At 38.1% G+C, this 15,109-nt stretch overlaps 1 protein-coding gene across 1 annotated transcript in view; it reads right to left on the minus strand.

Annotated features, from left to right (window-relative positions):
- The window catches only part of NUP107 (nucleoporin 107), a 47,714-nt gene that overhangs the window by 479 nt on the left and 32,126 nt on the right, over window positions 1-15,109 (minus strand). The window contains exons 16-27 of the mRNA XM_070409771.1: window positions 14,896-15,041; window positions 14,727-14,775; window positions 9,999-10,068; window positions 9,551-9,669; window positions 8,824-8,862; window positions 8,374-8,524; window positions 7,707-7,819; window positions 7,001-7,103; window positions 6,371-6,531; window positions 3,216-3,341; window positions 1,829-1,942; window positions 281-448 (exon numbers count right to left, since the gene is read on the minus strand). Coding sequence (XP_070265872.1) covers window positions 281-448; window positions 1,829-1,942; window positions 3,216-3,341; window positions 6,371-6,531; window positions 7,001-7,103; window positions 7,707-7,819; window positions 8,374-8,524; window positions 8,824-8,862; window positions 9,551-9,669; window positions 9,999-10,068; window positions 14,727-14,775; window positions 14,896-15,041 — 1,359 coding nt within the window. The remainder of the gene's footprint in view (window positions 1-280; window positions 449-1,828; window positions 1,943-3,215; window positions 3,342-6,370; window positions 6,532-7,000; window positions 7,104-7,706; window positions 7,820-8,373; window positions 8,525-8,823; window positions 8,863-9,550; window positions 9,670-9,998; window positions 10,069-14,726; window positions 14,776-14,895; window positions 15,042-15,109) is intronic.

Below are 15,109 nucleotides of genomic sequence, written 5' to 3' on the forward strand. Positions count from 1 at the left end.
ATCAACCTGATTAGCTTAATACAAGAAGACATTCCTTTTTAATATTTATGTAGCCAGAGGCCAGTACATTAGCATAGTTAGGAATTTCAAAGCTGTTTCTCTGAGCCAGTCTATATACCTCTAACTGCTTAGGAATGTATACATATTTTGAAAAAACAAAACAAAACGAAAAAACAAAAACAAAAACGGGCACAATCATTAAAATGAGACTATTTAAGAAAATCTAAGTATAGCTGACCAAATCACTAAAATTTAGAAGCGCAGATGCTCTAGAACTTACCAGATACAGTTTGTGGCGCTCAGAGGATACCATATCGGCTAACTGCAGGCATTCCTGATATTGACCCGTATTGTGCAATATGGTGTGAAGCAGAAAACACAACATTGGCAGACAAAGCTTTCTCAGTAGAACCATCTGATGTGTTCTTTCATGGTCTTCTTCAGCATCCTACAGACAGACATTAAGTAGTCATAAAATTGTTAAGAATGACTACCTTTCAAGCATCCTGTCCAGATACCTTCCAGGCAGAAGTAACCTTTTTATTTCCGGAATTTACAGAATACTCAATTTGTGTGTTTCTCATGGCATTTAGTACTTTTGTAACTTATTCTCAACCCAGCCCACACATTAAAGCTCTCTAGGCAGTTAACAAAACAAAACAAAAACCCAGCCCTACCTTAGACTAATTAAACTAGAAACTCTGGGTGTAGAACCAAGCAGTCCAGGAGCCCTTGGGGGATGTCCGACAGCTGCGGAGGCGAAGGGAGAGGCTCCCGCCACCACCGCTGCGCTCGCCAGCCATGAGCCCGGCTTCTGGCTGAGCGGCACTCCCCCTGTGGGAGCTCACTGACCACCAGGGGGCAGCTACTGCATTGAGTATCTGTCCCCTGGTGGTCAGTGCATGTCATAGCAACCAGTCGTTCCGTTGTTCGGTCGATTTGCATATTAGCCTTTTATTATATAGGGTTACTCATACTACTAAGACTTATCTTTGTATCCCTAAACTGAGTTGGATACATGTATAATTAAAAATTTTGGTCCAGGCCCTGGCCAGGTGGCTCAGTTAGTTAGAGCAGTGGTCGGCAAACTCATTAGTCAACGGAGCCAAATATCAACAGTACAACAACTGAAATTTCTTTTGAGAGCCAAATTTTTTAAACTTAAACTATATAGGTAGGTACATTGTTATTAACTTAATTAGGGTACTCCTAAGGCTTAGGAAGAGCCACACTAAAGGGGCCAAAGAGCCGCATGTGGCTTGTGAGCCGCAGTTTGCCAACTACGGGGTTAAAGCATTGCCCTGATATGCCAAGTTTTGGGTTCAATCCCTGGTCAGGACATATACAAGAATCAACCAATGAATGCATAAATAAGTGGAACAACAAATCAAAGTTTCTCTCTTCCCCTGAGTGAAGATATTAAATCTGAAGAAATAGTTTACCCAAAAGTCAAATATTTCCATTCTCTAGCTTGTATTTTTAGTTTAGGTTTAAATTATGGGATGTTCAGTTATAAGAATAAAGGTTATATAAGAAGTATAGATGCTCCTATTCTGAAAAAAAAAACAAAACTTAAAAAACAAAATAAAAAACTTCTGCCCAACCAGCATGGCTCAATGGTTGAATGTAACCTCTGAACCAGGAGATCATGATTCCACTGCAGGTCAGAGCACATGCCCGGCTTGCAGGCTCAATCCAGGAGGTAGCCAATCAAGGATTCTATCATTCATGTTTCTATCTCTCTCTCCCTCTCTGAAATCAATAAAAATATATTTAAAAAAACAAACTTGTTTTTTGCTTTTAGCTACAAACAATACACACAGCTTACCTCTCTAACATCTACCATCCAGCCTCCATCAACAAACAACAGGACATTATACATTTTTTCCTTCACGTCAGCAGTTAGGGCATCCAAATGCCCTTTCCAAATACCATAATCCATCTGCAAAACAAACATAAGGCAGATATATCGTGGACGAAAACCACTAAATAATGTATTTGTAAAGTATAGACAGGAATATATATGTGGAACATCATTCACAAGCAGCGATTTTCAACCTTTTTCATTTCACAAAACACATAAACCAATTCTGCAGCACACCAAAGTTACAGTTTTTGCCCATCTGACAAAAAAAAGAGTATAATTTTGATTGATTTACCAAAAAAAAAAAAAGTTATTACTATTTTTGCTCCAAAGTGACTTTTTAAAAAGTCAAAAATCAGGTGCCTAGCCTGGCCAGTGTGGCTCAGTGGTTGAGTGTTGACCTAGGAACCAGGAGGTCACCATTCTATTCCCGGTCAGGGCACATGCCCGGGTTGCAGGCTTGATTCCCAGTGTGGGGCGTGCAAGAGGCAGCCAATCAATGATTCTGTCTCATTATTGATGTTTCTCTCTCTCTCTCTCTTCCTCTCTGAAATAAAAATATTTTTAAAAAAAATCAGGTGCCTATACTTGAATATAAGGATTTCTGATACCAAGTATTAACCAATCAGTCCTAGCTGTGTGGCCCAGTTGGCTGGAGCATCATCCTGTACACCAAAAAAGGCTTCAGGTTTGATTCCTGGTCAAGGCACACACCTAGGTTGTGGATTCCATCCCTGGTTGGGGCACGTATGAGAGGTAACCAATTGATGTTTCTCTCTCTCAAATTAACAAACATATCCGCAGGTTGGGATTAAAAAAAAAAAAGAATTAACCAATCAGATGCAACCTTATTATGCAACGTGATCAATAAGATACAACTCTATTATCTGACCTATATATTTATGATTCGAGACAGGGCATTCATACCAGATGGCCATTGTTGTGTTGGCTGTTGTCATTTTTTTATTTGACAATTTAAGAAAAGAGGTCAGTGCCCCTGACTAAATAGTTAGGTATTGCAGATTTTAAAAATTCTTGTGGCACACCAGTTGAAAATCACTGTTTTAAATTGTTGACATTCAGTTAGCCAAATATAAAAATAAACATCAACAGACTGCAGTTAAATAAAACACTAAAATAACAGCTTTGTACATGAACATTACTATCACCTGAAGGTAGGTTTCAGGTCAAATTAATTCTCTACAGAAAGTTTTTTTTTTTTTCAAAATAGAACACAAACAGCAAGATCATCTGTTATAATAGGAATATTGTTGCTGAAAAATGACCTCTTTAAATATACGGCATGTGTTGTTAAGGTACAATACACAGGTTTTAGCTATAGTCAACTTACATCATATTTCTTTTCTTTGTGCTCATGAGCCGTTTTCTCAATAAAGGTTGGTTGAGGTACCAAACTAGGTTTTTGTGGGGCTGAATTCATATGTTTAAACCACTCATTAAAGGTTTCATGGGCTTCCTAAAAATGAAATAAAATAGAAAAATACAAAAGAAGTTTTCACATATGTTCAACAGTTTTTCAAATTTGGTTCTTAGAAATAATTTTGCAGCATCAAGAAATAAAACTTTAATATTTACTTTTTATGCAAAATAATCATTGGAATAAATGTTTTGTTGAGTGACAAACACTAGTAAGGTTTATATTATACTAGTAGTCCGGTGCACGAAATTCGTGCACATTAAAAGGGAATTAATTGCCCTAACCAGTTTGGCTCAGTGGACAGAGCATCGGTCTGAGGACTCAAGGGTCCCAGGTTCGATTCCGGTCAAGGGCATGTACCTTGGTTGTGGGCACATCCCCAGTGGGGAGTGTGCAGGAGGTAGCTGATCGATGTTTCTCTCTCATCGATGTTTCTAACTCTCTATCCCTCTCCCTTCCTCTCTTTAAAAAAATTAATAAAATATATTTTTTTTAAAAAGGGAATTAATTAGCAGAGATATTTTAATATTGCTATTTGCCCTTTCTCTATAATAGAAGTGTGAGAGATGAAAGGAAATTAGTAAAATGTATATGAAAATAATAAATTTATTAATAAATAAACAGTAACAAAAGGATATAACAACAGAGACATGATATAAAAACGACAAAAACATGATATGAAAACAACAGAAAAATGATATGAAAACAATAAAAACATGATATAAAAACAACAGTAATACAAACAATAACTGATAAAGTGATTAAACTTATTCTAATATCTCCCTGTACACCACATTAAGAGTAAAAACACTTTCAGAGTGCTTGACTAGTTTCCCTTGTGATGAAGTACTTAGAACTTTAACTGTAACATCACATGCTCTTCAAACTTGAGAGAAAGCAACATATAACTGACCATGTGCAAAAACGGGTTCAGGTAGGAATATGCCTATTTTGTCTAGAGTTTGTCCTTGTGATTTATTAATAGTCATCACAAATGCTGGCATCACAGGAAACCGTCGTCGAATCAATTTAAATGGGAGGCCAGTGTCAGATGGGGACAAATTAATTCTTGGAATCAGAACAGCCTCTCCCTCTGCAGATCCTGTTAATACTTCAGCTTCGATAATGTTAGGTCGTAATCTTTTGATAATAAATCTGGTACCATTACAAAGACCCCATTTACTATTGAGATTTCTCAATAGCATGATGATTGCACCCACTTTCAATTTTAATTTATGACACAGCATTCCCAAAGGAGTAATACTATTAAGAAATTCGATGGGAAAATTTTCCTTTTCAGCATCATCTGTGGAATCAATGGAATCATCACTCAAATATGTGTGAAAATCTCCATCAAGTATATCCAAATTTTCTTCATTTAATTTTTGAACATGCTCATTTTCTGGACAAAGAATTGCACATTTAGATATATTTTTAATATTATCTATAGCAGGGGTTCTCAACCTTGGCTGCACATTAGAATCACCTGGGAATCTTTTTAAAATCCTGATTCCTGGGCCCCATCCTCCAGAAATTGTTTCTTTGTTACGGGGTGGGGCCACAACATTAGTAACAAAGAAACAGAATTAAAACTTTATTGTGGGGAGCTGCTACAGTATTTTGGACAGGTTCAAGCCTTGGACTGATGAGAGGGCACACTTCTCTCATTGCCACGTGCAAGTCCCAGCTTGGAGGGCAGGGCCCTCCCAGCACAATTATAGTCAACAGCTATAGTTGTAAGCTTGAACCTATGGTCCGAACACATGGCCCCATGTGCCTGAGTGATGTAGGCTTGATAGAGTTCAGGTGCATGTAGTTGAGTAGGATTGAAACCCAGGAGAATTTGTAAACATCTTGGTCACGCTCTTACTTTGCCTCATAGCATCTGTTATAAAATAAAGGCATGGCTATGGGCGTGGTCGCTGTCTCTCAGAGAAGCAGCGTCCCACCGAGGCCCAGGTTTCATTCTCTTGTCTGTCTTTTCTAAGTTTTTCAGCCTCCCCCACCCAGGTTCACCCTTGGCCATGCTGGCATGGTACACTTTAGAAAGATCTGCCTCCAGGCTCCCAGGGCGGGTTCCTGCCTCAAACCCTGCCCTTACAGGAAAAAGCTCCGGGAAACAGCTCGGGGGAGGGCGCAGCCATTGCCAAGACAACCCCTGCAAGACTGACTTCCTTCCACTTGGTCAGGGCGGTTCTGGTCATGATGAACACCACCCATCGTTTTTATATAAGTAGATAGATAGTAGAGGCCCGGTGCACGAATTTGTACACTGGTGGGGGGGTCCCTCAGTGTGGCCAGTGATCGGGGCCATCAGGGCTGGACGGCAGTGGGGAGGGACCGTGGGAGGTTGGCCAGCAGTAGGAGGTTGGCTGTGGGAGTGCACGGACCACCAGGGGGCAGCTCCTGTGGTGAGTGTCTACCCCCTGGTGGTCAGTGCGCGTCATAGCTACCAGCCGGTCATCAGGTAGTAACGGTCGCTTACACATTTATATATATATATAGATATGTGTTTTTTGGCACTTATTCCTATCTTAGCATCCTGATCACATATGTATCTTGTATTTGTCACTCTGTAATGTTATCACTCTGTGATGTATGCATGTTTACTGTCTTTTTTATTGGTCTATTAGTTTCTAGAAGGCAAGGACAGAAAGCCATCCACAGATTTAGCCCTAGAACATAAGCCCACTGTAATCAGTTCATTATTTGTTGAATAGATTTTGAATGAGCTTGTTATTTAGTCATAACAAATAGAGAATATATTGCTTTTCTCAGTTATTGCCCAAAACAGAAATATTAAAGACAAAGCATTCAAAGAATCTTAAGAAAACATAAGTTACAGATATCACATACACTATGTGCCATGTGAGATGTTCTTAATTAGCAGCTCATGTTAATGAAGACAAGGTCATGATTTCAATGCCCATGTGGATCAGTCAGTACCACAGTCACAAGAGAGATGATAATGAGCCAATCATCATTTCTGCAAACAGTTCAAAGTCTGAGAGTGAACCAGAAAATCATCATGAAGATAGGCACATTTGTTGTTTTCTTTACAAACTCACCAAATAAGCTCTAATGCACAAATATTCTCTGATAGCATTATCATCTTCAGGGGGAAGTGGACTTTCCATTCCTTGCTCTTCCCACTGATTATAGATTTCTGCTATAGAATCCTGAGGAATTTTCACAAATACTTCTTTTGCAGCTTCATGCTTTTTTGATGCTGTGAAAAAGATACAAAAATTTTCAATATATGTAGATTTATTTCTGTATAATGGTTTATAAAAGGGAGTCTAATAATTAGTTTGCAACTTTTACAGTGAGCTGTAACCATTTCAGGTCCCAACATACTTAAGGGTCTGGTGATCTTTCTGCCTAATGCCTGGAGTTTTTCCTTCAATGACATAATCACAAAAGGATTTATTAAATACAGTTATTTTTACACACATCTGTGTCTTATAAAAAAGGATTACATTTTTCAAAGCCTTGAGATTATATGCAGAATTGAGTAGGATGTGAAAATTCACTGTAAACATTTTGTTTCATAACGTCAGGTTTGATACAGGAGAGGCTGTTTTGTGCTCTCCCTTATTGAAAGGGTTAGAAAAACAAAAACAAAAACAAAACAAAGTTTAAGAATATATGGATTTGAACAAATACTTTAAAAAAAGAATATAAAAAATACAGCATACCCAAGAATTTTCTCATTATTGCATTGCCTTGTTTTAACGCCTCCGCCCTCTGTGCTGGGTCAAATACCAACCAGTCAATTACATCAATTTTTAAACGGTCCTCCTATTCATTTAATTGAAAAAGAAAAAACAAAACAAAACATCAACTTTATTATTTTCTAAGATATTCTGCAAATTAGTAAAATTAACTTACACCTGCACTTTAATGAACATCATTTTCCCTCCAGTTATACAAAACTGTGAAAGAATCTAGCTTTCTTTAGTATATTTTCACATTTAATAGCTTTCTATTAAATTACAGAAAAACTTACTGGACTGTGAATCTGGAATTGTATATTCTATGACCCACCAATTTAACCGTGATTCCTTTAAATACTACTCTTAAATTTATTTTCTTTCCTAGACAAAACTTTCATTCCTTTCTGAAAATAGTAGTAAGAAAGCTACATAAGGGTTAGTATCTAGAATAATCTGATGAGCAAAAATCCAATGCTCAGGTTTTTTCTATTAAAGAAGCTTCCTGTAACATAACACTAATATAAGTAAGCCCTTACATAAGACCTTAAGCTTGCTCCCAATTTTTGTAATTTATAAGGCGTGGCTGACAAAACAGAATTCTTAAAAAAAAAAAAAAAAGCAGCCAGAGTATTTTAAGGCAGAAGTTCACCAAAGCACAGCACTTCCCTTCCCTTCTGCTTCATATTACCTCAGTAGTGCCAGTATCTAGGGCTGGGGCCAGGTCATGATGACTGAATTCACCATTATCTTTCTTTCGAATATTCTCAACTACAGTTTTTGTTATAGTAGCAATATCCAGATCTAAAGAATTTTTTGAAGAAACAAAAGCAAGAATTAATTGTTCACACTAATATTCTCTAAACAGATACAATAATTTGGTAAATTTGGGATAACCATTTTTTAAAAATATAACATAAAGCCGAAACCGGTTTGGCTCAGTGGATAGAGCGTCAGCCTGCGGACTGAAAGGTCCCAGGTTCGATTCCGGTCAAGGGCATGTACCTGGGTTGCGGGCACATCCCCAGTAGGAGGTGTGCAGGAGGCGGCCGATAGATGTTTCTCTCTCATCGATGTTTCTAACTCTCTATCTCTCTCCCTTCCTCTCTGTAAAAAATCAATAAAATATATTTAAAAAAAAGAAAAAAAATATAACATAAAATAAAACACATTTTTAAAATGCCAAAATTAAAAGATATTTTACCCATGAGTTACAATGCATTTTATTCCTAAAACAGAATTTCATTGAAATTCTCTCAAGAGAAATAAGATTTAAAAGTACAAGGATAAATGTTACTAAAATCAAAATGATAATTTGCCTACAAAGCTCAATAGATGAAGTTCTCAATCATTCTTACCTGCTTCTTTAGCCAGCTCCAGGCAATGGTGGCGCTGTTCAAATTCTGTAACACCTTCCAAAAATAATGCATACTGGGCAACAGCGAGGTCTTGAGGCAAATGACAGGTATAAAATGCTACAAGATTTGTATGTTTCTCATTTATTAAAAGCTAAAAAAACAGAAAAAGATCAAAGTATGTAACCAGTTAAACAAAAGTTTTAGGATCAGTGGTACTTTTTTTAAAAGTTCATTTCAAAATTTCAAACATATTTAGGAGAAATTCATACAGATTTGTGCTGCTAAACAGAATAATTTTGAACTCTAAAAAAATGAGCTTAGGATAATTAAAAATCTCTTATGGATTCTAATGAATTTCCTGTGACTGGGTATTAAAATATTATCATTTTTTTTCATTAAAATAGTAAAAAATAAAAATAAAGGACCATATTGTGGATTCTTAAAGTTTACCTGTATGTATGTCTTTAAGACCTCAATGGAAACTTCTTCCTTCATAGGAAAAAAAGATATAATTCAATTATAAACACAACTGCTTATGTGTATCAGCAATACATCTAATAAAAATTCTGCTATGAAATGATTTAATGATTCAATATTTAACACTGAGCAATAACTAGTGCTTAGCAAAGTCCATGCATTGCCTGATTTAACCATACCATATTCTCTGTGAGTAGTTACTATTATTCACATTTTACAGAGAAAGAAATTAAGACCTATGGAGGTTTTATTTACCCAGAATTACAAAACTGTAAGCTGGTGGGTAAGGCTGTAAACCCAGGATTCTTACTCCAAAACACAAGCTTTTAACTACTGTATCATTCTGCCTTCTACATGTACTCTAACCAAAATGTTATTAATCATTTAGGAAAAGAGAAAAAGAAAACAAAGGTTTACAATCTCATATAGAACTTAGTCTGGTTCAGTTAGCTTAGTTGGTTGATTCAGAGTTGGGTATTACTGAGGATTAAAGTTACGAATTTACCAGAAACCGGAAGAACATCAGCATTCTGCAGCCGAAGATTAGAACCCTAAGGGGTCACCCACAGGGAGACTGTACAGAATACTATGGCACCCCCATCACCAATTCTAGAAAACCACAACAAAAAGCAGTGTTTTCCTGATGACAGGTGTAAAGCATCAGCCTTCCAGAGAAGGGTAATGGTTCACTTTTATTTACTTTTGTCTGTAGTCCCAGCGTGCGAAAAAACAAAATGAGATGAGTCATGAAGCGGAGGAGATGTCCAGGCAGATTATTTCTGCTTTTGGAAAGCCATTTGCTAAACTCATCCATCAAACCTATAAGCCATCAAAGCAAAGATTCAACAATAGGGATAAAAAACAACAACAAAAAAGCTAAATAAACATCACTAAAAACATTTACCACATCTTTCTAGTGCTATGAAATTATTATCTCATTGTTAATAACCATCACATAACACAGTCTCTGGATGAAACCCAAACTTTATCTTATAACAATTAAGTAGATAGTTGCATTTAAATAGGCTGACATTTATACAGATTAAAAGATGAGGTAAGTCATATGCATTACTTTGACAACTTTTTACAACATTACTATAAGACAACAAGGAATTCATACAAAGTAAAATAAAATTATAATATCTTACCATCAATGTCTCCCAGGATAAGGAATTTTTGAACTATATGATAATGCTCTTGATTCTCTTCCAGAACTCTCTGAAAAAAATTTTTACATTTTCCATAAATCTTCTAGTGGTCATTCTGTAGTATGTACTCATTGTTAAACTAAAAATGTTACAAACTTCTGAAAATACATATATAAAGAAAAAGTTGGAAATGAAAGATTTTAGAAAACTAAAACAAAATAAAATATGGGAAGAATTCTGCCTCTGAATATACTTAAGACTTACAAATCTAGGACTGAACAGTATTTTTGAAAGCAGAGAAGTATGATAAAATGACTTAATCTCTGTGAATGCTATTATTAAACTTTAATTTTTATATTTTACTACTATTTTCCTTGGCACTCCATGGTGGACTAGAAAGGAAGGGCTTTAGTGAAATAAATTATAAAGATTTCTATCAACATGAATAGCATTCTTTGGGTAGTCTCTTCAGCACATGGCACTAAGGGTAATAAAAAACCATCAAATAGTGATTAGGCAAAGAGGAGAAAAAAAACATTTACAGGTCACTGGGAGATGGATTTCTTGTAGCAAATAGTTTATTTTTTTGTCAAATATCTAAAATTTTTATTTAGTTGTTCACATTTTCTTTCAGTATTTATTCTTTTTACATTTGAACCATTGCTTCATCTGGAATTTATTTTAATGCATGGCATGAGGTAGGGATCCTGCTTTGTTTTCTGTCTGGATGGAAAGTCAATTATGCCCATACTGTGAATCTAAAGAAACCATTCCTTTTTCTCTAATATGAAAGGTTACCAGTATCATTTATGTTCTCTTCTATACTTGGATTTCATATGAACTTTTGTATTCCTGTGTCAATGCTATACTGTTTTCCTTTTTTAAAAAAATCTTTATTGTTGAGAGTATTACATATGTCCCCCTTTCTTTCCTCATTGACCCCCTCCAGCCTCCCCCCGCCTCCCACCCCAGGCCTTCACCACACTATTGTCTGTTTTGCTGTATCTCTATATTAAGTTTTATTATGAAAACAACTATCCCATAACTATTGTTCTTTTCTAATTTTTCTTCTTTTTCTTATTCTTCTATTTGGAAATTTTCTGTCTAGAAATAATCCCCTAAAGCACTAACTTTCTATGTTAATTTTGGAATGAATGACATTTACTAATGATTAAGTCTTCTCATCTAGGAATATGGTATATCTATTTATCTGTGTTTTTCTTTTTAATTTTTATTTATTGATTTTATAGAGAGGAAGGGGGAGAGAGAGAGAGCAACACTGATCTGTTGTTCCACTTATTTATGCATTCATTGGTTGCTTCGTATATGTGCCCTGACTGGGGATTGAACCCACAACCTTGGCATATAGGGATGTCGCTCTAATCAACTATCTGACCAGGGCCATCATGTTTTTCAATAAGATTCTACAGTTGTCTTTAGGAAGGTTCTCAAACCTTTGGTTAATTTTTAATTCTAGGTATCTTATAGTTTTAGTCAACAATTTAAATGTTTCTAGATTTACATTTTTATCATATGAAAATTTTCCCTCCTTTCCAATATTTAGATCTATTCCTTGACTTTCTTATTTTATTTTCATTAGCTGGTATCTCCAAAATAATAAACTGGCAATAAACCTTTGACAGAAAAAGCATTAATTTCCTTACTATACAAAGAACTCATTATACAATAAGGAAAAGACAAAACCCAATTGAAAAATAGGTAAAAGATCTGAACAGGAAATTCACAGGTGGTCAATAAACATAGGAAAACTTGCTCAGCCTTCTGAATGCACAGAAAAATGAGTAGAACAGTACACTCCTATTTTCTTTTTAAAAAAAATATATTTTTATTGATTTCAGAGAGGAAGGAAGAGGGAGAGAGAAAGAAACATCAATGATGAGAGAGAATCATTGATCAGCTACCTCCTGCAGGGCCTCTGCTGGGGATCAAGCCCACAACCTGGGCATGTGTCCTAGACTGGAATCAAACCCGGGACCCTTTAGTCCACAGGCTGATGCTCTATCCACTGAGCAAAACCAGCTAAGGTGATACATTCCTATTTTCTACCTAATGTGATGGATGGGCAAAAAATAAAAAGGGTGATATCTGGGACCAGTGAGAATGCAGGGAAATGGACACATAAATAAATTACTTGTAGGGGTATGAATTAATTGCTACAACCAGTTAATAAATTCAATATACATACACCTTTTAACCAGCAACCCTCCTTTAAGGAAACCTATCCTAGAGAAACAGGACTAGTAGATAAGCACATACATATATACACACGAATGTTCATTACAGTGCTAGAAACAACCTAAATATCACCAAAAGTGGGATGATTTAAAAATTATACATCATTATACAGAACATTATGTATCTATTAAAAAGAATAAGTTGGGTTGTTAAATCTGTATCTACTAACTTGGAGTATCATTAAATCAAAAAACACACACAATAGAAGTTGTAATGTATATGTAGTATAAGAAAAGCCATAACAAAACCCAAAATCGTACAGCAGAATATCTCCATTTCTACGTATTTGTAAGACTACAGAGAAACATATGGCAGAATATATATCAATTTGCTTTACCCTCTCAGGGGAATGAGAATAACCACAAAAGTGTTGAGAGGAAATTATAAAAGTTTTATTATTGGACTAGAGGCCCAGTGCACAAAATTTGTGCACAGGGTGTGTGTCCCTCAGCCCAGCCTGCACCCTCTCCAATCTGGGACATCCCTCTCACAATCCAGGACTGTTGGCACTGAACCACTTGCCTGCTTGCTTGCCTGATCACCCCCTAACCACTCCCCTGCCAGCCTGATTGATGCCTACCTGCTCCCCTGCCAGCCCGATTGCCCCTAACTGTCTTCCCCTGCCAGCCTGGTCACCCCTAACTGCCCTTCCCTGCTGGCCTGGTTGCCCCTTACTGTCCTCCCCTGCAGGCCTGGTTGCCCCCAACTGGCCTTCCTTGCTGGCCCAGTCACCCCTAACTGCTTGTCCTTGCTGGCCTGGTCACCCCCAAATGCCCTCCCCTGTTGGCCTGGTCACCCCTAACTGCCCTCCCCTGCCGGCCTAGTTCCCCCCAACTGCCCTCCCCTGCAGGCCTGGTTCCCCCCAATTGCCCTCCCCTGCTGGCCATCTTGTGTCCACATGGGGGTGCCATCTCTGACCACATGGGGGCGACCATCTTGTGTGTTGGAGTGATGGCCAATTTGCATATTACCTTTTTATTATATAGGACTAGAGGCCCAGTGCACAAAAATTTGTGCACGGGGGGGCGGGGTCCCTCAGCCCGGCCTGTGCCCTCTCGCAGTCTGGGACCCCTCGGGGGATTACCACCTGCTGGTTTGGGCCCGCTCCCCGGGGGATTGGGCCTAAGCTGGCAATCAGACACCCCTCTGGCAGCCGGGAGCCCTCGGGGGATGTCCATTTGCTAGTGGAGAGCAGGCCTAAGCTGCAGTCTGACATCCTTAGTGCTGCTGAGGAGGTGGGAGAGGCTCCCACCACCACCACCACTGTACTGGCAGCCATCAGCCTGGCTTGTGGCTGAGCAAAGCTCCCCCTGTGGGAGCGCACTGACCACCAGGGGGCAGCTCCTAAATTTAGCGTCTGCCCCTTGGTGGTCAGTGTGTGTCATAGTGACCAGTCATTCCCAGTCTTTCTGCTGTTAGGGTCCATTTGCATATTACCCTTTTATTATATAGGATAGAGGCCTGGTGCATGGGAGGGGGCCGGCTGGTTTGCCCTTCAGGGTGGGGGTCCCCACTGGGGTGCCTGGCCAGCCTGGATGAGGGGCTGATGGCTGTTTTCAGGCTGGCCACACCACCTTTAGGGTGGGGGGGGGGGTCCCCACTGGGGTGCCTGGCCAGCCTGGGTGAAGGGCTGAGGGCCATTTTCAGGCTGGCCAAGCCTCCCCAGTGACAGAAGCTCCCAGCCTCTCCTTTTTTTCTGGGATTTATTTACCTTCTATAATTGAAACTTTGTAGCCTGGAGTGGAGCTCAGAGGGGTGGGTGGGAGGGAAAGCCTCCTACGCTCCAGCTCCGTGGCCACGGCTGGCTGAAAGCAGGTATCTGGGGTTTATTTGTCTTCTATAATTGAAACTTTGTTGCTTTGAGTGTAGCTTAGAGCAGGCCCCAGCAGGTGGGGAACCTTGGCTTCCTCCATCACTGGAACAAGCAAGTCTCCTGCTTGTTCCAGCTCCGTGGCTGCTGGCCGCCATCTTTGTTGGCAGTTAATTTGCATATCTTGCTGATTAGCCAATGGGAGGCATAGCGAAGGTATGGTCAATTACCATGTTTGTCTATTATTAGGTAAGATTATTTTGCTCCAAGGATATATTCTATTACTTTGGTCATATAAAATTTTTTAAAGAACATTACTTTAAAAATATTAGATTATTTTGAGATCTAGGAAAAGTTTTATTATTTTCAATTATGTGTCTTTATTTTTCAAAAGAAAAGGGATAAATTAGCTTACATACATACTGTATATTTAGGTGAGACCAATCCTAAACCAAAGAAACAGAAATGTTGTATTACTTAAATATGCAATTACGCTTTTTTGCCTTTAAAGACTATCCCTCATTTGGATAATAGGTGAGGAAAAGAAGGGAGAAGATAACAAGGTTTCACATATTTTTTTGCCTCCCAGCTACAGTGCACAATAGCAGAACATTTATTGTTTCCTATTTCAGCTAATGTAAAATATTCATATTAATATTTACCTTTTTATCAGTAGCTTGAAGTTCTTCAAAAACTTTTTCTAAGGTCCAACTTCAAGAGAAAGAACAGGAAAGGGATAAAATAATATTAATAATATGAACATAAGAATAAAAAATAAAACTTTAGAGTATACTAAAAATCACCATGACTATAACAAACCAACAAACTCACTTTGTTTCCAAATATTCTCTAGGGAGTTCTTCAGTTTCATCCAGAGTTATTACTGATGTCCGGATCTCCTGTTCCACAAGACTGTCCACCATCACTCGAAAATAGGCCCACACTGTGTCTTCCCAGGTGTCACAGACGGGAAGAAGCTTTTCCCCCAATCCAAAACAAAAACACGTAGACACAGTCAACAAAAAAAAGAAAGGAAAGCAGTTAC

Source organism: Myotis yumanensis, unplaced genomic scaffold (genome assembly GCF_028538775.1).
Source record: "Myotis yumanensis isolate MYYU_CA2020_CCGP unplaced genomic scaffold, mMyoYum1.0.hap1 SCAF_3, whole genome shotgun sequence".
In the NCBI taxonomy this organism is placed as follows: Eukaryota; Metazoa; Chordata; class Mammalia; order Chiroptera; family Vespertilionidae; genus Myotis; species Myotis yumanensis.